Source organism: Varroa jacobsoni, unplaced genomic scaffold, assembly GCF_002532875.2.
Source record: "Varroa jacobsoni isolate VJ856 unplaced genomic scaffold, vjacob_1.0 scaffold_411, whole genome shotgun sequence".
NCBI classification, from domain to species: Eukaryota; Metazoa; Arthropoda; class Arachnida; order Mesostigmata; family Varroidae; genus Varroa; species Varroa jacobsoni.
Genome location: NW_019213313.1, coordinates 284854 through 308873, shown reverse-complemented (window position 1 = coordinate 308873; position 24020 = coordinate 284854). Strand labels below are relative to the sequence as shown.

The 24020-nt window shown below is 40.5% G+C and overlaps 1 protein-coding gene across 9 annotated transcripts in view; it reads left to right on the top strand.

Annotated features, from left to right (window-relative positions):
* The first annotated feature begins 2092 nt into the window (after nucleotides 1–2092).
* Nucleotides 2093–24020, top strand: part of LOC111260213 (trafficking kinesin-binding protein 1) — an 89867-nt gene continuing 67939 nt past the window's right edge. For 2 of the 9 annotated variants that reach the window (XM_022832797.2, XM_086968204.1), the window contains exons 1-2: nucleotides 10094–11380; nucleotides 18238–18342. In XM_022832797.2, the coding sequence (XP_022688532.1) occupies nucleotides 11275–11380; nucleotides 18238–18342 (211 nt within the window). In that variant the 5' untranslated portion in view covers nucleotides 10094–11274. Of the gene's footprint in view, nucleotides 3167–7793; nucleotides 8051–9074; nucleotides 9194–10093; nucleotides 11381–11760; nucleotides 11950–14456; nucleotides 14635–14835; nucleotides 16558–18237; nucleotides 18343–24020 lie in introns of those variants that run through there. The other 7 variants (XM_022832792.2, XM_086968207.1, XM_086968209.1 and 4 more) reach the window with 7 other exon arrangements.

The window sequence follows — 24020 nt, the reverse complement described above, 5'->3', positions numbered from 1 at the left end:
CTACACATAATTAGGTTCTCCGCTTAAGTCATATCGCGTTGTTGCTAAGGGTAGCACATCTGAAACCTGATTGGGGCCGTGCCCGCCAATAGGTCCTTTGAATGAAGTCAAATCGAAGAAATCATCCCATTATGCCAAAATAATTCGACACTATTCTGGATTTTAGATAGACGACATTTAGGGTTCATATCATAAAAAAAAAAAAAAAAAAAAAAAAAGACCACCTTTCAATCGTGGTGTTGTTTGCGACTTTGTGAAAGTGAAACTGAAAGCAAACGGACGACATCAGACTATTTCAAATCAGTCTCATACAAAGGAATATACCAAGGTGATTGCCAGTTAGCCGCATACGTTTTCCATAGTATGGGGCAACAAAGAAGCGTAAACCACACAATTTCGTTGAACTGCTTCGCTCTTGAATGATTGTTTCTATAAGCGATTGCCCGCGGCCCTAACAACAGCCGTGGTGCTGTTTACAACCATGATGATGATAATAATAATGACAGTAAATATCATTGTTTGTTGTATAAATGGGTAAATGTGCTGTCCTCCTAACGGACCTCCGTTCCCCCAATATTCTTTTCATGCTCTCTCCTTCTCATTAACGATGGTATCGTTAACAGCTGCCTTTTACCTCGCCCTTAGAGAAATAATCCCAGTGCATCTTATAGCTGCGGTATCATCTTCACCGTTCGGAATATTATTACATACTGATCAGTTGATGTAACATGGGTTTGTTCGGAGGGTGAAGCTGGCCTAAAATGGTGAACACTCACTGGAGCTTCAGATCTTTGGTGCCTGTATTATACTGATTATGGCAATATTATATCGAAGAAACTATCTTCACTGGATAGAATAGAGCAAAACTATATGCAAGTGTTGCCTTTAATGATGGTAATAATGACGCATCATGAATTGTGGCCCAGCGTCTTTTCAGGGTTTTTATGAATACAACTCATAACCTTTAAATCGTCCTTGGCACGTTTCTGAAAAGTTCTTACCAACTTTTTTACTGTTTGACAATATTATAACCTAAAAGTCACATTATATTTGTATATGTAACGAATTTATCTTAAACGCAATAGTCACGAGAGCAAGAAGCCCTGTGTAGCGTCTGTTGTGCATGTCACTATGAAAACGTTAATGTTCTTATCTGGCACTGGTCTAAGACTTGCCTACTACTTCACTGCTTCTAGATGTCTTCGCAACATAAACAATCGTTAGATGCGTAATTTTGTTATTCCGAACTCCTCACGCTAATCGATGCGTCATGCTGGCCAGCGTTGGTAGTGCGGCTTGTGGCCGTTTAGCGCTGAGATCTCTGTGGCGAAATTTGTCGCAGGCCTGTTTTCTGCCCCTTGGCTAGATATAGCGCGCTGATACCATAGGTTAGACAACACAAACAGAAAAAATCTCTGATCGGATGACTTATAGTCGAAAAATCGCTTATTAGAGGCGATTATATCATAGTAGCTTATTGTTACTGTGAGGGTGGACGTACAAACGAGTATCGACGCAATAAAACTCTAATTTTTGGTTTTTCATTTTGTAGCGGACGAGCCAATGGCAATAAACAATAGCCATCGTTTTGCTGACAAACATTGCAGAATCCTAAAAACAAAAATATAGCAGTCATGTTGATCAAGACAGCACAGCAATGTCCACCTAGGCGGCTTAAAGTAGCAGTCTGATTTAAAACAATAGACAAGCCAACTTGCGTCCTCCACTACAAACAGTTGCAACTACCACCCTCTCGACTTCCGGTGACAAATCGTCAAAGATATGTTTGTTTATGCTTGTTTGTATGCATTTCACAATGCGGAATAACCTAACAAGCAGTACATCGCCATCTGTTCCGTGGAACCTCAACAAAGATATGATAGTGCTCGGTCGATCTATAATGTTTTAAACATGTGGGCAAACACTCGTGAAAAAAGTGCGTTGCAGCTAAGCGACAGGCTTCAGAACGGGAGAGGGATTTAGGGTAAGGGTGAGCGTGGAGCTCTCTTTCTCGTCGGTAAGGGTTCGTAGAACATGTGCCGCCACCTAACACAGATGGCGCCACATGTATTCACCGAAACTCCCGGGCATCCGTAAAACTCAACTAAGATGGCGACGTCCTCTGTTGTGTTGTATTTTCGCTTATTGTGCGCGATGCAGCACATTGACATCAATGCTTATGAAAAAACACTGAGTGTAATGCAGGCGATCTCTTCCTATAGTCCAATACGTGGTATCATCACTTTGATGCCGGTTGCGCTGTACGTTAATAGCAACCGATGCAAATGGATGGACGGACACTGCTGCAAAGGCTAACGTTATACATTATGGATAAGCGGTGCGCGTAGAAAGCTCGAAATGGACTAAGTGAGACACGCTGTAGCCATCTGCAGTGCGCCACCAGCAATAGCAGCCCTCTGCCGCCACGTGAGCAGTCACTTCTCGTGATAGACAATAATGCCGCTATACAGCGCAGTGATAACATGCAGAACATTTGGGTCGAATCGACGAATACCTATAGACGCGAGCTCCTAGAACGCGAAGTACATATTTAGGTTATTTAGGTGACGTATTACTCGAACACGGAGGGAATAAGAAATAGCAAAGTTCGAACGCGACGAAACAGATCTTCCACAGACTCTGCTCAATCAAATATCGATTACAGCGATATTCCGTTTGGAGTCGACGTGAAAAAACTAAACAGATGATTAATTACCGCGCCTTGTATAATTATAGACCTAATATATATAATATGACAGAAGCAAAATCATTGTTTGCATTATTAGTATCAGTCATCATTCTCATATCGTCGGAGTTTAAGGCGTTTTGCAGTCTTGCGCTTCTAGCCTGCCATGTCGTGATATTAAAGTTTGCTCAGTCAGTTTAATGCCAATCGACTAGAGTTGCATTGATCATTTTGTTGATGTTATTGCTTGTCCTGACTATCTTTAGAGCTCAATTTCAAAATCCGAATAGTGTCGTCATAGATCCAGACCATGCGCATCTCTTATAGTAAAAATATATCCGTCCTCAAGCTATACCAGTACGCTTATTCGCCGAGGTTCGAAGGCTTTTTTCTGTAAAGTCCATGGTAGTAACAAGTAAACAGAGAGGCCAACATGATCTTCCTTATGTTTATCATGTTTGTGAGAGCCCTATGGGACAGGTGAGTAGTGATCGATTGATTCGTTTTCTATTCTATATAAGTACGTAGAGATTAGAAATAGAGATGACGTAGAGATTAGAATATTACAAGCTCTGCTAACTGGCAGCCAGTATCTCTAGGTAAAGTGCTTGGAATGGCAGTCGATCCATCCGAAGATCTGGCGAACAAATCTACCACAGCAAATTTTTCTAACCAGAGACCTTGAAGGCTCGAAAATCATTTACAATATGGACTCGAATGCCATATTCGAGCTTGAATTGTTTGCATATGTAAATTCTGACCGGGCAGGCCAAATATGCTTTCCTGAGCAGGATTGATTGTAAACCTTAAAACGTGTACCTTATCTCACCTCTGTGTGTGCTTTTCCAGCTATGTCTCTAGACGCTAACAACGCCAGGGCTTCTTTTGCTGTATAAATCGCTCATACCCACCTCTCCGTCACTGTTCGACATTAATGCCAATGCGTTTTGGCATTTTCTGTACCAAATTATACAATGCACTGTGTGATCAAATGAACGTAATAAATGCACACAAATTATAGCTACCGATTAAATAATAGCCTGACCATACGCTTACTCTAATGTGACATTACGGTAATTCGGTGCAAGTGTCACTATGATTGTTATACTATCTAGTAATCTACTCACCGTGGAATATTTAAAATGTTCCGTTAACGATTATATGCTATCTTCGAAACAACTCGCTTGGATAATTCAGCCAGTAATCGTAAGCTCTAGTGCAGAGAACGATAGATTGTGTCAGTTCCCACAGTGTTAACATTGCAAATTAGGGATTTTTGTTTGTCACTGGTCCTATGTCAGAGATGTATAATACATTACAGTACAATAGAAGAGATTTGCTTACGGCCTTGGTGGATTGATGGGTAGAAATTCGTTAGTTCGTAAATTAATCAATTGGCAGGGTGCGCCGATGGAAATTGTCGAGCTTCATGGATGATCGGCTCGCTGACCCCTGAACGAACAAGACACGAAACGTAGTTAATTTTGTTATCGCTCGAAAAGATCAAGAAAAACGACTCGATCCATTCTGCAATTCCGATCGTCATTATTGTTATTATTATTATGAAGTTACCGATACTAATCCGATAATACTTTGCCTTTTGTTTCTGTTTTACAATCTCTTTTTCTCTGCTCTGCAGCTTCTAGACAAATAACGGTGCAACGACTCACGTAGCCTAGACGTATTAGCTTCGATATTATGTTTAAACCCAGGGCCTCGCAACTTTTGCCTGGTACGTAAATGTACAAATCAACAAGCATCGTTTAAGAGCTTGTGTGCTTCAGTCCTGGATCGCCAACGACAATCGAAACAGAATTGTGGAGGCTGTCTATTTTTCTTTTGATAGATTGGCATTGCTAACTGGTGGAGTACACCCCTTCCCCAAGCATGGGGCTCATCCTGTTTGCAAAATAGAAGAAACAAATTTCCAATGGGGTCGTTTGTACTTGTTCGAATAATAGCCACCACGGTAATGACATCCGACTGAGACGATTTACTGCCGTGAAGAAATGTCGGAGCGTATATCTGTGTAGTTGTGCTAGCGTCAACGTGATTCGATAGTGATTTTCTCGTTTACGAGGTTGCAAATGTTGGTGAGCTCAACTAATGTTCTGCCTATTCTTTAAATGGAACGAAAACAGTAAATATAGGCGACGTGTGTATAGGACTGGCTGAGTATGATCAATAGTGCCGACGTCAAACAGGCTAACAAACGAATAACGCTGGTAAGAAGAACCTCTGCTAGCCATCGAAAAAGGTGGAAGCTGTCTGTCGATAAACCTTAGATTGTTTAGCGTGAAGCGTTCTCCTTGACAGTTTGGAAATGTTTTGCCCGTATTGAAGAACATTTGCTGAACCATAGTGTATAAGTCATTTTTTGAGGAACTAGTCGATGTTAATCAACACAAGCTGGATATTATCGAGCAAGGAATAGGCAATCACAAACGCACTTTGAAAAGGTAAATTGGGCAAAAACAGTTAAGCGCGAAACAAAACGATAGTACAACTTTATCAGTTTGACTTAATTTGTATATAACTCGTATATCCTTGCGTGGCCTACCTCTCTCCCCGTTCGCATTCTCTATCGTTATCGTTTTTTGAACACTAAAAACGTTCATCAGAAAGATTATTCAGATAACAACACAACATCGTATACAAAGGTATTTTGCTGACTGGCAGAAATATGGAAATGTTTCGAGTTTTATAACAATCAGGTCAGTTTTATATCACTGACCTTTAGCTTATATAAATAACTATGTATGGAAGCGTTCTTTAGAAACGGACAAATTATATGTGTTTTCTAGGAAATTGTTTATACCTTTGCTTTTACAGGTTCAAGCTGACATCTAACCATTGGAATATAAAGAACCTACTGTTCTCATATCTTATTGACACATAGTCTAAATATAGTATAGCTCCAGTACTTTCTAATTCTAGACGCTAGCGCACCACATATCTACAAATGTTCATATTTAATGACAGCTGTTTGGGACAGCTCACTTGGCAGTTTGTTAACTTACGTATCGATTATCGGAATCGTGAAACTTCGTTCTCACTTTTCTATTTGCCAAACGTGCTGAACGCTAATTAACATTAACTAAAGCAAGCGTGCAGGGTCTCAGCGAACATTTTCAACGTTCAACTTCACAAATAAACACAACGACTACTGTCATTTGTGCTCTTGCCTAGTCGCGCTTACTGAATCCAATGATGAACAAACGAACGTTTGGTAACCTGCACAGCGGTAATCCTAAAAGTCGCGTGAGAACCTGTGACAGTGACGACAACGGAGATGGTGGAAAGGCAGACGAAGCTGGCAGAAGCGCCTTTGGCTATTATTTCTTTGTTTGCTCTTCCGAATTGCTGATACAATTACTTTACTAGCAGGATAGCTTCTTTCACATTGGCAGACCATTATTAAGAACATGTAAACGAAAGGCTGTAAGGGTATTTGAAAGATGATTAAAGCAAGTATCCCGGTGAATATCATACTATTTGTTTACTGAGCGGCAGCTTACTTCACCCAGACGAGGGCTGAGAAGGAAATTTCAATATTTCTTCGCCAAAGTATATGCGTGTCCGTCTTGTACAGCCTGTAGATCGGTACTAAGTTCGGACAGCGTAATTTAGAAACAACTTATTTGACATATAACTGAGTGTTGTGACACCGCGTGGTCCTGAAACTCCTATATTTACAACATACAGATGCATTGCACGCACATGCGTGTGCTATTGACACGCATTTTTGCGAAACGCACTTATTCCATCCAGTCCAATAGTAGCGTATATGAAAAAACCGGAGCAGCGGTTAAGGACAAATTTTAGTCAGTAACGGAAGCGTGGAAAGTTTCGCACGAATCTGCAGAGCCGTTGCTTGCCCCGAACATCTCATGACTCACGATCGGTACTGATGGTACTAAATATGGCGACTTTCGAGCGGAAAATGAGAACGTTCGCATGTTAATAAGGTTAATATGTTTAACTCGTTGCGCACTAAACAGCGTAACTATTATGAGGGGGCGTGTCTAATACTAGCAGCAACGATGATATTGTTTCTATGAAATCGCTTCATGAAAATTAAGCGCGAAAATTCAAAATGAACAAGTATCGCGATTCGTCTTTCTCATAGAAGTATACTACCGCCTCCCGTTCCTCGCGTACCACAACATGTGGGTGGATGAACGTTTGGCCGTGGCAGTGGTCCATCCCATCAGCATCTTTACGAAATGTCCGTACATTTACTGAACTGTCCATGACACAGTTATAGTAGGCGAGAGGGGTATGGTTTTCCGCGCATCTATTTTGGTTAAGTAGCCAGTTAATTACGAATTTCGCTTCATATCGCACATTATATATTAGCTGCTGCGAACGACGCTACTTAGCCAGCGACAGCCATCGTGAACTCTTATGGCCTGTGGCCATATCAACTCGACCTGCTGTGGTGTTTCGGGCGCTTGAGCTGTCAGGCGACACGTCTCACTCACAGTCTTTGGCGTGTGTATATATATAAACACTATAGTATATATGGACTACTGGGCCGAGTCGTGTATTTTTTTGTTTTTATCTAAAACGATGATGACTGCGATGCTGGCGTCGTATCAATTGCAATTTGAGCGCCGAAGTTGCTCAAGTCGTGTACAGAGCTTTGGGCACAGATAATCCTCAAGCTGATCAACTGAGTAAAAACATTTTTGAATAGCAAGACACACGCTGTTCTCATCGGAATAGCTGGGTCACTCACGACGATATATTTCGTCTGTTTGTATTAACGGTCTTCGTCTCACCTTGTACGACACTTCGATTGGCATCATTCGATTCGTTAATTGACACGTCTTTATGAGCAATGTGTGTATTATATAATTGTACCGTAGACTGCCTGGCGTTAGTGTGCATATTTCGATTATCAGAATGTGACTGTGTCTGCATATGTAGTATGGTGTCGATAAAAATGCACATAGAAATGATTTGAAATTAAATATATGCACGAAAAGAAAGATCGTTCACTCTCCGCTTGCGTTTGTGGAATACGTTACCGTTTTAAAATTGCCCGCCAAAACAAAACAAACAATAGCCTCTCCGCGCGTTTCTCTCCTAACGTGCTACAAACATGCATTCGTTAAATTGTAAACGTACTAGGAAAATGTTGCTATTGGTATCTACACTGAACGAAGACACACAGAGTTGTAAGCGTTCTATTGTCGTTATGGCAGAGCCGATGAATTCTGACCGAGTGAACGATTATCCTACTCGCTGTTGAGTTCCAAGAGTCTGCTTATCGAATCAGACATGCGGGATCCCACGAACTGCATGAGACTGCAGATTATAGGTTCATATACGACCTGTACATCGCTGCATTGTATTGCGGTGAGAGATACAATAGCACAGCTTTCAGTATAGATTTTTTTTTATATCTAGGTAGATAATAAACCGACCGTAGTGAATGCAATTTGATTGTACCTTGTACTAGCCAGTAAAATCGTCGATTGTTTCGTGTTTTACTACTGGTATTGTTAATGCCGTTATTATCGTTACCGCCATGTTACCACATTATCTATCGTCTAATGATTATTATCCGGTGGTCACAGTGCTTTTGCGCAATTTGTAGAAGATGTGAGCGCACGAATGAGCAAGAAAGGTTTGTCAATTCGAAACTATAACCCGCTCTAACGGACGTACAAATAGCAGACGGATATTGTGGATTATGAGGTGAATATTCTAAATGATCGCATAGTCTATAGGGATGTTGACGGTGGTCTGATGAATTTTAGTCCTTCTATTATGTTCTAGACAAGCCGTGAATGGAAGCCATGAGAGCTAAACAAAATAGCCTTGACGTCCGACGTACGTAGACGAACAGTTAGAAAATCAAAATATTCCTGCTTTACCTTCTTGATTACGTCTATATAAATGCGTACGGATCGCGTTATGATAAACACTGACGGGGTGGTCAGGGTTGGTCTGATCTGAAGGTCATAATCATTGCTATGGAGCACATAGAGGTTCGCCTATGGTTTACGATGCTTGAAACGCCATGTGCATTGTAAGCTCTAGACGTTTAATGTATAAAGATTGCCTAATTTTGTATAACAGCACAAACTGATCTACGTTCACATGACGTATTGGTCGAGCAATCTTACACAGACTTTTAACATGGCACACTCTTAAGAATTAAATTTACAGGCACTTTTGTGCCATTTCATAAGAACGTATTCACCCAATATGGCTCAGATCCGTGATTTCAGTGATCATGTCAGCACGAGATTCCGAGTCATCGCTATCACCAATCTGGACGGTGCAAGTTGGCAACTAGTTCTTCTTAAAGAATAGACTGGTATCCTGCAAGGCTTAGTAACAATATCCGTATGTCTCAATCTGCTTTATTTTGTAGGGCGACAAAGGAGATGGTCTCGTCCATGTTTGCCTACTCGGCGCTTTGACCCGTGGTCAAAATGTCGTCGAACGAACTCCTCGATTCGGATAACGATAACGACCAGCTCAGCCTTTCCGGTCGGCAATCCAACATAGCTTTACGATAAACAGCATCTAGCATTAGCACCGTGCAACCGAGCACGTGCCAGTTGACCTTGTTGGCTTGCAATAGCTTGTTCAGTGCTCATACGTTGTTTCTACCATAGAAAATATTTTACATGTATTAACAAAATTTCAGTGATACCAATGAAAGGGAAACAGACTTGTCGTCTTTCTTCGTTTACTGCACATAGAATTAATCAAGCGAAAAGTTTCGGCCACTAAGTATTGTTTCTGTCTGAAAGCTTTCAGCGCCAGTGTCCCCTTATTATTGCCGCAATCCTTTGCCTGCCGACCTTATATTCTGTCAGTACTCCCATCGAATGTTTTAGTCCATGTTCGTGTGTAGCAACGCGACCAGGTACCACTATTGGCTTATAATACACGTAAGACAAACTGATGCTGACTATGCGTCGTACGCTTTAGAGCACTACTTCTAGTAGTACCATTAAAAACTATTAGTTTTTTTTTTTGTTATGCGAGAGTATAGCTCTACTATATGGCCGACGTATCTATCTAGATAACCGTTCAATGGAGAATTTAGACTACAATTAGGCATCTAAGAAATACAAACCATGCCTAATAATCGACGTTGGTGGAAAGTGTCTACCAGTTCTCCGTGTATAGTTCGGCTTCGGGAAGGCACCCACTCACGAGTCTTTCGCTTCTTTACGAGGGAAAGGCCAAAGGACACGTACAACCATAGTCTATATGGTACTCGGCCAGCATGGGCATTGTAGCAGACAACTGCCCCTCCCAGAGGACCACGTCCTCCTCTCTCAATTTTGCTCGTTCGCCCCCTACGATAGAGTCGCGCGACCTGTACAACGAATGGCCGCACTCGACTGAGAGACCTTGAATCTAGTCTTGCGTTACAGGTTCCTTTTAGTTAGTGGAACAGTGATCATAGACAGTCAACAGACAAACAGCTGTGTCCACAGGATAATTCATTGTTTTTTTTGAAGTGGATTGTGTTTTTTAGAGTAAATGTTATTGGAATAACACCCTTTTTTGGCAACTGTTTTGTCTAGCATGCTCAGAACATGATTCATTGTTATTACAAATTGACAAGGATTGAGCTGCCTGTTAAGAGAATTCGTTTCAAATTTATCCGTGGCGTCACATAAATAGTGAAACGTCACAGTCGTTTGCTAGGAATGTAATCTTACTGCGTGCTACTGTTTTAAGGTTCAAATGTTGTACTTTGTTGTATAAAATAGGACCTGGCACTACAAACAAAACTCATTTGAGTGACAATCAAGGTCATCCATAAACTCTCCTAAAAGAAAGTACTTGAAACAGAGTGCTTTTCAGAGTGTCTCCTAAATTACAAATTGTTTAATCAATACCATTATGGTAACACCATACCTCAGACCTAGTTTGCTGCACAATTCTAAAAGCCAGAGACTCGTTGGCTAAAAATAGCATTGATTACATCATAGTGTGTACCACGTCCATGTAGAACTCGACAAAGGACGTATCGTCCCATCGTCTCCTAACGTTGCACACCATCAGCAAATAGTCTGTGCTCAGCTCTCGAGATCGCTACGACGTTTGGCAGTCTGACGTGTTGAATCGAATGATTCTTACCGACATGGTAACATCTATCGTGTTGAAGCGAACTTTTTCGGAAGAGGACGAAGACCGTTGAAGGACGATGTCCGCTTTTGTCGCGGGTTGTTCTCTAGGGCGGCGCATAAACCTGAGCACTGGTTTCATCCGAGTCCGTGGGTTTTTCACGCTAGCCAAACATTGATAAACGTCCTGAGCCTGTTACACGCTATAGATAGACAGTGAACCGGCCACGTGGTACGATTGAAACGATACAATTGCCCGTATAGCTAGTTTGCTCGTAATTCGCCCATTTATGAATGAACAGTGTTCGTGTTTTTCGTGTGTGTGTGTTGTGTATCCTTTGATAAAGTGAGATACTTTTATTTCTAGTCTCTTGCTGGATGAGCTATATATGGACGAAGATGTGGTAGTTTTTGCTCGGACCCTTGTGCGCGTCGCGTAGTGATGCCTCCGCTGCGGATGGCGACGTTTTGTTGTAACAATCAATGACGGATTACATAGAAATTGAGGAGGCGCCGTGGAAAGAGGCGGGCTGGGAAGTTGTTTACATACATGAACCTAAACCGGAGCTCGTAAACTGTTCAAGTTGGCGTAAGTTGATTGAAGTGATCTGTACCGACACGCTTTAGTGGTTAGAAGAATTAGTTAGCAAGGTTGAGTTTTTAGGTTTGAGATCTAAGGGTGGACGTCAGGGTTACACCGAATATCATGTTTCGGCCTATATAAACTAGGCACTCCGAATGAGCTCGTGGTCGTCGAACTCCATCACGTCAATAGCACAATTAAGCTAGCTGTATTTGGGAACATTTAACAGCCTTCAACTTTGGCGTTACTAATGTGTTATTAGAACTATATTGAGAAAATTGGCAGGTGTAACAATTTATTACAATTGTTATTAATACTGTTATAATTACTACTGACACTTGACGATAGTGATTATTGTTTACTATCGTTGCCGTTTTTACTATTAGGATCCCGTAAAAGAGGCTCTGCGCCATAGCTACACAAGGCAAGGACAAAGGCATTAAGTCTGCTGGGCGGAGTCGGACTAACCAGCCGAGGGTCTACAGCAAATCATTCAAAGGGCATTGGTGACCCGCGAATATGTGCTAGACTAGAATACTACTATTATATCTTTGCGACAGGCATCGGAAAGGCAGGTACATGGCGGGCGGTATGTTGCCGGGAAAATGCACTATTGTCCATTTATATTCAACGCTCTCGTCGGTTCTGCTCGTTATATGAATCATAGATCAGTTAGAACAACAGTATATGACGCATGCAGAACGTTTTCTTTCTCCTTTTGACAATTAGCGAGGTTACTGGGTACAATTGTGTTAAAGGCACGTCCAACAAGAAGCACGAAAAATTCGAGATTGTCTTTTCCATACATTGTATTGTATTAAGGGGACTCATCCTCATCGAGAACTGTCAAGTCTCGCGACGATTATCATAGGTATGATGATGAGTACGTTGTTAAAACAGTAACGGTACAGATTCGAGTAAGAGCGGGGTATCGTTCAAATAAGCCCGTATCGGTCTTTCAAACCAAACATATCATTTACGGCTTTTAACCATAGATGGATGACAAATTTACCTTTGTTGTGTGCCGAGCACGTCCTTTTACTTCATTCAATAAAACCAGCTGCAATATGAACGAACGTAGAAAGGACGATAGTTTTCAACGAATAGGTTGTGATTAAGGGACTATTTATATGCGCAGTGCAATAAAATCGCCTTAGAGGTGAAACGGAGAAAACGAATGTCGGCCACTAACCACAGGCGCAAGGTGGCCTATTCGACCATGAAGGACGGAGTGAAAAACAATTTTCTGGCCTATGTGCCTGCCTGATCTCAGTTGTTTAACAACATTTCGACAAATTTTTCTCATACATCGCGCAATTATCTTGATATGGGGCCGCTGCGGTCGTCTTTCAACCAATCAATGGAACGCAACACGTAATTGCGTGTTGATGTCCATTGATTTCGAGTACTACCACTAGAACAGTTCTGGTAGTGGTAGATTGGAATGGTGAAGGTGGCGAGATTTCCGTTGGCCGCCGCTAAAAACGCTCAAATCATTCGGCAAGGCTGGCGCTACCAAAGGGTAGTAGCAAAACAGAGCGTTATTAGCCGCCGTTATTTTATACTGTAGCACAGCAGTTTAATCTGGACGCTGGCATTAGTAACTCGCGTCTACTCTGTAGACAATACGAAGGCACCGATCCTCTTATCAGCTTTGTAGTAACGTGACAATAAAAATAAAATATATAAGAATAACAGTGGTCATTAACATTATTGCTGTTATTATAAGAGAACATATATTTTACAGAATTAGCATCCTTTTTACCCTATTCTGTACTGGCGAATAGTTGTGGGTCGTCTGTAGCATAACAATGGGCTACAGACACCACATATGTGCCACTAATTTGCAAAAGATTCCCGAGCGTTTTTTGTGTCCGTCTGGCCATGCCCTGAGATGTAACAAGCTAGGAAGCTTGGATGCGCACGTCAAAGAGTGGCGGTAACAAGGCTGTTTTTTTTCTTCTCTACAGATGATATACATATAGAAGGGGTGAAAGCTTGAATAACGTGTACGCTGCGACGAAATGGCGAGCCCTATCTGACAAACAGTTAGCCGTCCCCTAATAAAAGTTCTATTACGGTCGGACGAACTGTCTGCGTTCTCACACCTTGAACTGAGCAACTCCCGCCTTTGTAGACGTTCAACCAGCTAATGTCGTACCGCCTCTAGCGAAGATGCTTCATTGCCTTCGGCTGTGATGGCAAAGTTATCGTAAAATTTGAAAAAGATTGGTAATAGTTTGTTGCAAGCAATAGTCTCTGTTTTCTTAGCAAGAAATAATTACTAACAATAAAACGAAGTAGGGGGAATTGCTTTCGGCGATAGGTTCATAATTGTCAAGGATCCACTATAAAAATAGCTTGTTTTTAGTGCGGTTCCGGTTCAGTACCGTTAAGAATATCAAATTAGATCCATTTTGCATTGGATACGTCGTTTGCTTCCTAAGTATATTCGAGATACAGTGCTCTAACCTGCGCCCCAACGCCTAGCGTGAATTTAGCAGAAAGAAGGGTTTATATGGAGGGGTATGGTGTTCTGCGCTTAAATGTTGGCGTTGTTGAGCAGTCGCAATAGTGGAAAATTATGTTTTCTATATATGTGGCGGCGCATATGTCAATTATGATACGTGGCATACATGTAAAACTTTATGTTCAAAATCAACATGTGCTGACTCTGTAGAGCAATCTCGTGTGAGGCAATGACTCTAGGGACATCCGAATATCAAAGAATGTTATGGAAAATCCGAAGGCTAAAACGGTTTGTTCAGATAACTGGTTCTCACTCGAAGTTAGTGCATCAGTCAGTGTTTTTTCTGTTTAGTATAATATTGACACAGCGTTTGGGTGGAAATGTACGCGCTTTCCCGTCAAAATGGATCATTTTTATGCAGCGCTTTTAAATCGTTAGCCTGCTGAACACAGGTTGCAATGTATCCAACGTAGCAGTGAGCTCGTATTCTGCCGTCGGAACTACATTGCCAGACCGTGTGTCCTGTCAGGTCGGTCCTATCGTCATTGCTCGTCGCCCTAATTGGGATAGAGTAGATGCAGACAGTTGGGCAAACGCTGTGTTGTACAACAATTGTTCTTTGTTGAAACTGCACACGTATAGCGGCGGACGTTGGTGAGCAAAGAAATATACAGCCGGACCGAGAATCGCACTATGGGGCCGCAAACACGTGGAAATATTCGCGACAACAGCAGGACTATTACTGAAGTGCTTGCTTAAAGCCAACAATTTCTATCAACTATCATTACAGGTACAAATTAAACATGTTTCTTAAAACTGCCTATGAGTCCATATCGCTTGAAACTCGAATCTTCTATGACACGTAACAATTGACCATATATATATATATATATAATGAGAACCATATACAGCTGCTCATATAGGCAAGTTCATTTATGAGGCATTACAAAAAGAACTTTTTTTTGACAGCTCTGTTGAACTAGTGATATGATTAATTACAGGTCAGGAACTCCATCCTATTATAGGACTATTACTGGACTGATGCTGTCATGATGTTCATGACGCTTTGGCATATCTGTGCGACAGAGATAGCAGCACTGTTCCGTAGACTGAAAAATTGTTTATCGATTAAATGCTACGGCCATCTATTCGACCCTATAATTTGATTATGTGGAGATCACTTAATTGAACAGCACGCGAAACCTAATCAGTACGCATTGAATGATGGCTCTCAACAATTTGGGCACCTCGGTAATCAACGCTATGTTAAGAAATATTAATCGGGAGTGCAGTTAACACAGTTAAGCTTTAGAACTTGTTATAATGAGATAGCAAGAAAAATCTATTTGTAACAAAGTATATACGTAGTTAGTGGTTGTTGTCATTACGACGACGAGTTTACATCGGTACAAGGTCACCCTTCAGCCAGCTTTCTTTGGTTTTACTTGAATGAAATTAGGTACTGATCCAGATACAACAATTACGGGTATTCAATTTACTAGAACGAAACGAACCCTAAAAGCCTGAAGCTTTAAAAAGACCGTTTTATAGCTGACTTTTATGCATGTATTATAATTGTTGTCGACTCCTTCGGCTATTTTGTTACCATTAGCCCTAGCGACGCCATTTTAACCGGGGGACATTTTTGGCGTCAGTCGACCACATTTAGCCGTTGAGAAACGGTTTAATTAAAGGCCTTTTCATGACCTAAAATTGACGACATTGTAAAAGATCAGCATATCGCGACGTGATAAACTAATGATTTGTCGTTTCCTATAACAAAAGGTTTGCAAATGAGAAATGGCTTTGTAGAATAGTTTGATTTAATGACTGAAGAGATTATCACAGTGTTACAACCATGCTGCCGCACGGATTGAGTACGCCTTAACGGGAGCCTTTATTATCGTGTAACTCAGTAATAAATTATGTACATTAGAAATATAGTTAAACAAGCAGGGTTAGAACGAATGTATGCAATAGTGTTGCTATTTGCTTTACAGTTACGTTTAACTCCACAAGGTTGTGACCAAGTGCCGTTCAGGCCTTCGTTCTCTTCAGTGTCGATCTTAACTCAAGAGCACCCATGATATGGGATATACGTAGTGCATCTATGGCTTTAAAATAAGAAAGAGAGAAAAAAAAAAAAAAAAAAAGATATTTTCGTGTGAAATTTTTCGCCCCACGTCTAGCCTAACCCCTTAATTTATCAACATGTTTAAACGCGGACCAAATATAATACTATAGTTTTGATGTTACATAGGTTACGTACACACGTTCGGTAACTCATACGGCTTCGACGGGCCATGCAGAACGGTACCCCTTACAAAATATAGATCTATATAGGCGAAAGAAATCGGTTTGTGGTTCAATCTCAACGAAAGGTTATCTATCAGAGTTATTCGTCATCGTAATGGCTGCTCCTAATACTCGCCTTGTTTCTTTCCTGCTGGGTCCCAACTCATAGTAGCAATAGCCGGAGGCTGGTTTGAAAGAAGCGATTGTAGCTATAAACATTGGTCAATGTATAGCAACTGTCAACTTAAAAATTTCATTGAAATTAGTTACGAATTTGAATAGAAGATCGTGTAATACAAGTCGTAGATCAACGCAAAATGAGACCTTCCACCGCTTGTATAGACAGTGCTCATGGTTTAACCGGTAGATTATAGACGTGCACGACGCTGAAATAACTTTCTTTGCGGACAATTAACTAGTAAGTAGCCAATCGTTGTGTGACGGCATCGTAAGTTTAATTACAATTAATAATGATATATACGAAATTTGGATACCACCCACAAATGATCTTTTATTATGTATGTTCATTGATTTTATATGAAATTTGTCTACTTTTCATTATATTAAACCAAAAAAAATACTGATTGAATATAACGCAAGAGAGGGAGCTGTTGGTTACTTCGTCACGTGATCAATCATAATGTTCTGTAACAGTTACATGATGTCAAAATCCCTTTCGCTCATAGTGCCGTGTGCAATAGAAATCGATATAGGAGGCAGTAGTCTACAAAAGGCGTTTGCTCTATATAATATAAACTCTATTATGATTCAGTGTTCTGGATTAATCATGGGAGCCGGTGTTCGGTCTGGATAATGCCTGTGAATGCTGATCCAAAAAATCGCTTTAAGATTATCACAAGCGAATCCAGTGTACTTCGAAGCTGAGCTACTTTTTTAATTGCTTAAAAAAGAAGCTTGCAAATGAACGAAGAGAAGGGAACTTGAAATAAAAAAGTTTTCGCACCCCAGAGGCCGCCAGTGCATTGCGGAAACATATCGAAGTTGGTAAAGATACCAGACAAGAAGGTCCTAAGTAAAAGCGCAGCATGTGACTGGTATAAAAATTTCAAAGACGAAGACTGAAGCGTTGAAGACCAGCGAGGTGGATATCAAACGTCGACAGCCAAAGGATAAGAACACATTGCTGCAACCAAAGAGTATTTTTACGGAAACAAACCTAAAAAGTCTAAGTGCTTTCTCGGTTGAAACCAGCAGTTTACATGTAATGTGTCACAGAATTGTAATTTGAAAACTACAAATGCAGAAACCGAACAAAAATGGGTTCTTTACGAATTGACTTGGGGCGAATTGGAAATGCGTGTGGTCTATTCCATCTGCTATTCGGGGAACTTCAGTCAACAAAAAACCCACCTGGAACATGCGCTCCCTATAGGCGATACATGGTTGAGCCTTTACCAGCGTCTGGAAAAAGACTGTGGCGTTGCCTGTGACAGGAAATGAGGTCGAATAGGGTAGATTGTAAGGTGACGGTAGCATTTGAAATGGGCACCAAGGCTATCTGCTACTCGAGATAGTCGCTGAAAATGAAGCAATGAATGTCTCAAGAGACTTATAGACCATTGGCACGGCAATCAAAAACACGCAGCCCAGTTATTTGATGAGAACGGCATACCTCAGTTACTTTCTGGGTTCGGTAAAGGAGTATTCGCCATTCGCTTCGTTCTGCTTGTTCTTCCGATCTAAGTCCGTCTGGTTACAAAGTCAAAAAAAGGCAACACATCATATTCTACTATCGATTTACTTTGAGAAGCGGTAACTAGAGAAATTACATATGGGAAAGCGAATGATGCGTGTATTGTTGTTCGGAAGCTGTTAGAACGCTAGGACAAGTAGTATGATAATATTAGGGACAAATAATGAAGGGCAGCACTTCTAATGCAGACTAGAAAATTATCGTTTTAGCCCAACTAGTGCAAAAGTTATTCCATTTCAAAGTGAAACAATTCGAGAAACATTATTAGCGTATCAATTTAATATATTATATAGTATAGTATCCGTTTTATTATATAGTATTTGTGACAATCGAAAAGTTAATTGATATCGACTAACATCCTTTGTTTAATTACTGGTGTTCCAGGATACGAGAACGAGGACTGGGGCATTATCAACGCTCCCCTTCTCCCATCCGACGAGCCGCTCGACCTCTCGCCCGAACTCATTGAGGAAACGCTCAACTATTTTAGTGAGTACGATTAGCAGCACGTTCTACATACATGCATACATACCTGCTCACATACAGGCGTACCGAATAGAAACATTTTGGGGCAAAGAAAGCCTAGAAAAACTTATCTACCGAAGAAGTCTATTGCTATTTCCTGTAACGACCTTTGGACAAAAAACGCCTATCATTTTTATGTCTCCATAACGTAGACAGATACAATCAAAGCTAAGCGTAAGTGCTCGCATGTTGTCCATGTTCTATACACTTAATTCTCCCTTAGTTACGTGCTCTTTTCCCCATAGTGAGATAATATCACAGTCTCATTCGTTTATGCACCTAACAGCTAAATATCGGCCCTAGCAAAACTGTCGCGCTATTATATTAAAATTATATGTGAGTAAAACTAGAATCGCAATAGTTAAGATCTATGCGTACGTTCGCATCTGTGATGAGCACACGCTATGAGATAATCAAAGTGGTCCTACTGATGGTTAATGGTAAAATTTTGTTAGTCAGTCTAAAAAGTTGCCCGTCTACCTTTACCGTATCTGCTACGGATTAATGTATAAATAAATAATAGACCTTTCTATATATAGTTGAGTGAAGATATTTGCTGTTCCATAAGATTTGTCCTATTACCTTAAGTTAATATAGTACACTAGTGTTATTGGCGCTGGCGTTAGATTGTAGTATTGACTTTTCAAAGCGCAGTTGTTAACGCACGGTATATGAGCGTCGGCGTAGGGCTATATGATTTGGTTTTAACCAAATCAACTACGTTTGTCTATCGAAGCTGATATTCAAGGAAGAGGCACTTAAGATCGCTCCTTTCTTACGGAACCCGAAAAATGGAACAGTCGCAGAGGGGTTTAGTGTATTTTTAATATGCTAACCGCTGTTACTAGCGCGAAACGCGGTGAGCAGTGTGTTATCCGGTAAAGGATGGGACGATGTCGAGGGCATTATGTAACTATAAAAAAGCCAGATACAGAGATTGGACTTTTTGAAGACGTTTGATACAATCGTCCGCAATGTCAGGGCCATCAACGAGAGTGGGCGATTTGTTAAAGTTAAGTTCTATTTCTACTTTATGTGTTGTTGAATCTGACAGGGTGGTGTTGGTGTCACTCGGGTGCCACTTAGATTTCAGTTGACAGTTCACTTCCTGCGATCTCTTGCTACTTTGGCGACGGCATGTTTAGATAACCATGAACGCTCGTACCATTCCGACATATAATCTATAACATGCAGTGTACTACTAAATAGACCAGCAAAGACCATTTTTAGCCCATATCTCGCTATGTCTATTCAAATTTAACGTTACAAATGTACCGTGAATTGAGCTTCCCTATTCACATAGAATTCACGTTACTATCGTCTCGTTTTTGTTCCCACTTTTGTTGTACATCAACTATTGTGTTGGCAGACATTGTAAATGTACAGAAATTTGCCGAATTTTCTCGAAACCATAAGCTAGCGTTATTTCGATATATACATACAGGTATGTCTTTCGGTGCGTTATCGACTTTCAAGTTTCAATGCTTAATTGCCACCAGACGGAGCACGTCACTTTGTATGATATTTCAATGTACGTTCTATTTACGTAAAATTATCCACTTTACTTCTAACTTCTAAAACTAAATAACAAAAGAAACAATCACCCTCGTATTGTGCATATACAGGAGTAGTTAGTTATATAAGCCTGAAAAGCCTTTGACTGTATTTTGTGGGTGTGCAGTCGAATTCATTGTGGGAACAACAGTGAAAGCAATGTATTCTTCTGTCAGACTCGCTTAAACTTAAGTTGTGAATAAATTTTGGCAGCGGCTTCTAATTTTGTGTTATTGTATAGCGAAGACAAATGGTGGAACGTCAATTAAGTTTACCTAGCAAAAATACATCGAAAGTTAATATTTTATCAAGTACGGATGAAACCATAGCACTATTTCTCAGCACATTTATAAAACGAATCTGAGATAACATATAAAGGTAGAGCGGGCAACTAAGCAGTGCCAAGAAACTGTCAGTCGACGGTTCTTGTAGATGTCCTCCGATGATAGCTCTACCTTTCGGTTACACTAGATCTTCATTATAGAATAATTATATTTCTATTCTTTTAACTTTTCCTGTATAGGTAAGACGTTATAGAAACATATATTGGCAGAAGAAAAAAGCGCACTAACAAGCATTGAGCCGGCCACATCAATGGTTTTTCCCATGTTTGACCTGCATCGTTCAGAACTATAATGCGTAGTTTTAATTTTTCCAAGACTTTTCTGTTGTATGAATGAAATCACACAACAGATTAGCGATGAATGTCCTACGCAATAACAGGCCGTTAGATACGAGGAACGAATTGACCAGAATCAAAGAGTATGTGTCACAATGGAAGCATGCGTATGTGTGCATTAAGACCATCAAACAGACAACTCATATTTGATATGTGCAAAAGTTTATAAAAAAAGTCTTTTTTTTTTTTAGTGATTACGAAAAATGTAATTTTTACACGAAAAATAACGAAATAACGGTGAGCGGAGCGTCGTTTATTCACCCCGGCCCGGTGGTTCGTTCGCTAGGGTAGATGGCTGGGAATTACATAAATCGAAAGTGGTTCGCTGAAGAGCGAAAACTTACATGGGATTGTCTCTATTTTTTTTTGGGCTGTAAATTAACGACGAGAGGATGAAACTATTCAGAAAAGTTCGAGCTGTTATTGTAGTAGTGGTGTGTTTGTATGCATGCTGCCTTATTAAATAGTTGTTCACTTGCTATCAAGGGCATTGTTTTTCTATTTTTACAAATTGTCTACTCATTAAATGTTTCCGGTAACGATCGTATAACTGGCTATTAGCTAACGTTTTTTTATGTCAGTCTTCAAAACCATATCTTTAGTGGCCAGGAGGACTCATTACCATTGGGGGAGTCATCTCTGACTCTCTTAACGGACCAATTAAATGTCAATGTAACCGTCCTGGCAGATTCTGTGGCTTTTCGCAAGTTTCCTGTTTCATAATTTTTTTTTTCTCATCCCCGATGCAAGGATTTGAACCGGAGCTGGTCAGCGTGCTGCTTCTTATTATTGTTCATGGCAGTGGACTGAAAGAAACTTATTAATTAACTGCCAGACTATGACGCCATTTTCGCCCAACTAATGAATGTCCGCAGCGAGTAAATAACTTTTCGAAGTTAGTGGTCTCTGCATAGCGCCTGATTAATATACGTTATATGCCAAATGTTAAAACGAAACATTACGGATAAGCTTAAATTAGTCCCAAAAGCGCAATAAAGGGCAAATTTTTCGTTTTCAGTTGCTTGCAACACATCGTATTCTGAAGCTCGAAGTAGCTCTTACTAGCTTCATAGATACAGATTACGTGCTTTATATGATGCATGAAGAACATTCGCAGACACAATCAGATTTCGGCATAGTAATGAGATGGTCATCGGGAAGTACTTGCGAAAGCTCGCAGTTCAATCGACCGCGACTCTTACCAGCACCATTTATCATCGTTGCCAATTGTATGAAGCTGAAAGCATCATTTGGTGCTTCCCATAGAGGCCCAATGCGACACGTTGAAAAAAGACACTTAACATTTCCAAATGCAAAATAGTTTATCTATCTATTACAACTGGCATTTTCTTTTAGTCTATAGCTATCCTGGCGGTTTCATCATATCGATTATGGCTTTCTCGTTCAGTCAATACGCGGATCCATTCAGTCACCTACCGTGACTCTTCAGAGTACGTGATGGGTGGTCTATGCCGGAGTAAAGACGTCTTACGCGTTGAAGGCACGCTCGTTATGACTGAAACTTGATTTGGACGAAATGTCTCATTTTGACCATGACAAGTTCACCTGTTCACAATATTATCGCTTTGGAGTTGATGCGCTTATGGCGGTCTCCTTTTGCTGACTCATTACTGCTTTTACGACAGTGACGAACGGTTGAACTAGAATAAACAGATAACATATTAAATATGCTCCTCATTGTGCTCGACAAAGTTTTTGAAATAAGTCGCGGCGCGAATGTCTAGAGTGAGAGTTGCCTAAATTTATTTCCCATGCGATGATTGGCCCCTAAGCCACTTAGGAACAAACCTGAAGACCAGCTACCAAGATACAGTGGTGTGTTTCATTTTAAATCTTTAGAAATTAACCAGCGTCTAATGTATATTGTACATTATGTCGTTATCGTCAATGGCGTAGTAGAAATTGGTTAAAGTTGTCCAACGGTGTAATGCCGCTACGATAGCGCTACATAACGTGCCGTTTAGCTTTGCATCTATCATGCTTACTATATATATATATATATATATATATATATATATATATAGTATGGATGTATATATATATATATATATATATATAATACTAATAAGAAGAAATTTTTTCATCGTTTTATTTCACGCTTGTCACATAATAATAGTACTCTTATAATGTACTATGGTTGTTGGTGTTAAAGGCAGCTGCTATCGTTGTAATGGTAATAACGGTTATTGCGGATTATATACAGCATTGCTTCATATTGGATGGAGATATCCTTGAGAATCTCCTGAACGCTCCTGTCATACGTACAGGCTGTTGAATGTTTGCTTGTCGGTAAAAATACTGCTTTTTACACACAGACATAGCATAATAGAAGGAACGTCTCTATATGACTCTGTCATCTGCCAATAGTGGCAACAACAAAAATTTGTTCGTAAAATATTTATGACATAAGAGTATCCTGTCTGACATTCACAGTTGTTCAATCGAGCTTCTACATCACAGTTACAGCTTAGGTTCGGCACCTAAACCTAAAGGTCATTCTAAAAATATCCTTTATCTAGCCCGCAAATCACTTTAAACCAATCAAACGATATTAGTAGGTGTGAACTTGTCAAAGTGTTGCTTAGGTACGCTATATATAACAAACTACAACGGAATAAAGCTGTAAAGCGGCACCATGCCCTAAAAGTGCAGCGCCTTAAGACGCTCGAAAAGTTCAAAGGTACAAAAAGGCGTCAGAAGAGAAGCAACGATTAAGCGATGATGCATATCTGGACGATCCGATTGAGATTAATGTTTTCCTCTCGCCAACCGTCATTAATATCTGTAGCAAAAAACTGGATGTATCTAAGATGGGTTTTCAAGCTGTTTTAAGGAATTCTTGAGGTAGGCCGTAATTCCTACTCCGGACCGTTTGATTTTCTTTATTGAAGTTCTCATCGGATTTTTCAGAAGCTGTATAAAAACTGTCAACAATACATCGATTCCGGCTAAAAGAGTGCTTAGGTGTTTGGTGGGGGCTCGTCCAGCAGGAAAGGCTTAGACATAGCTGATCTTCGCTCAAATTTTGAAAACCGCGTCAGTATGTTGCTTGCCATGACAAGTTTGTTAGTCTATTCTTTCCTCCTGATTTTCGCGTGGTGTCAGGAATAGTAAAGGAGCCCCTTCAAACAACCCGCTAAAATGTTTCCCAATTCCAATACACCGTGCGTATGAGAACAGGTCGTGAATGCAGAATTTTGTCGGCAAACGTCGCTTCGTACCATCATTCAAAGCCACAACGGCAGTGACGTCGACGACGGGAATAGCGATGTTTGTGAGTTGAATTTTTTTGCTTTTAATGGACTGTCCACAATAACACTCTGCTACATTGTAGGACGATTTTAGGTGGGACACTGCATCAAGGCTGCTGCCGCTGCTGCTATATAAG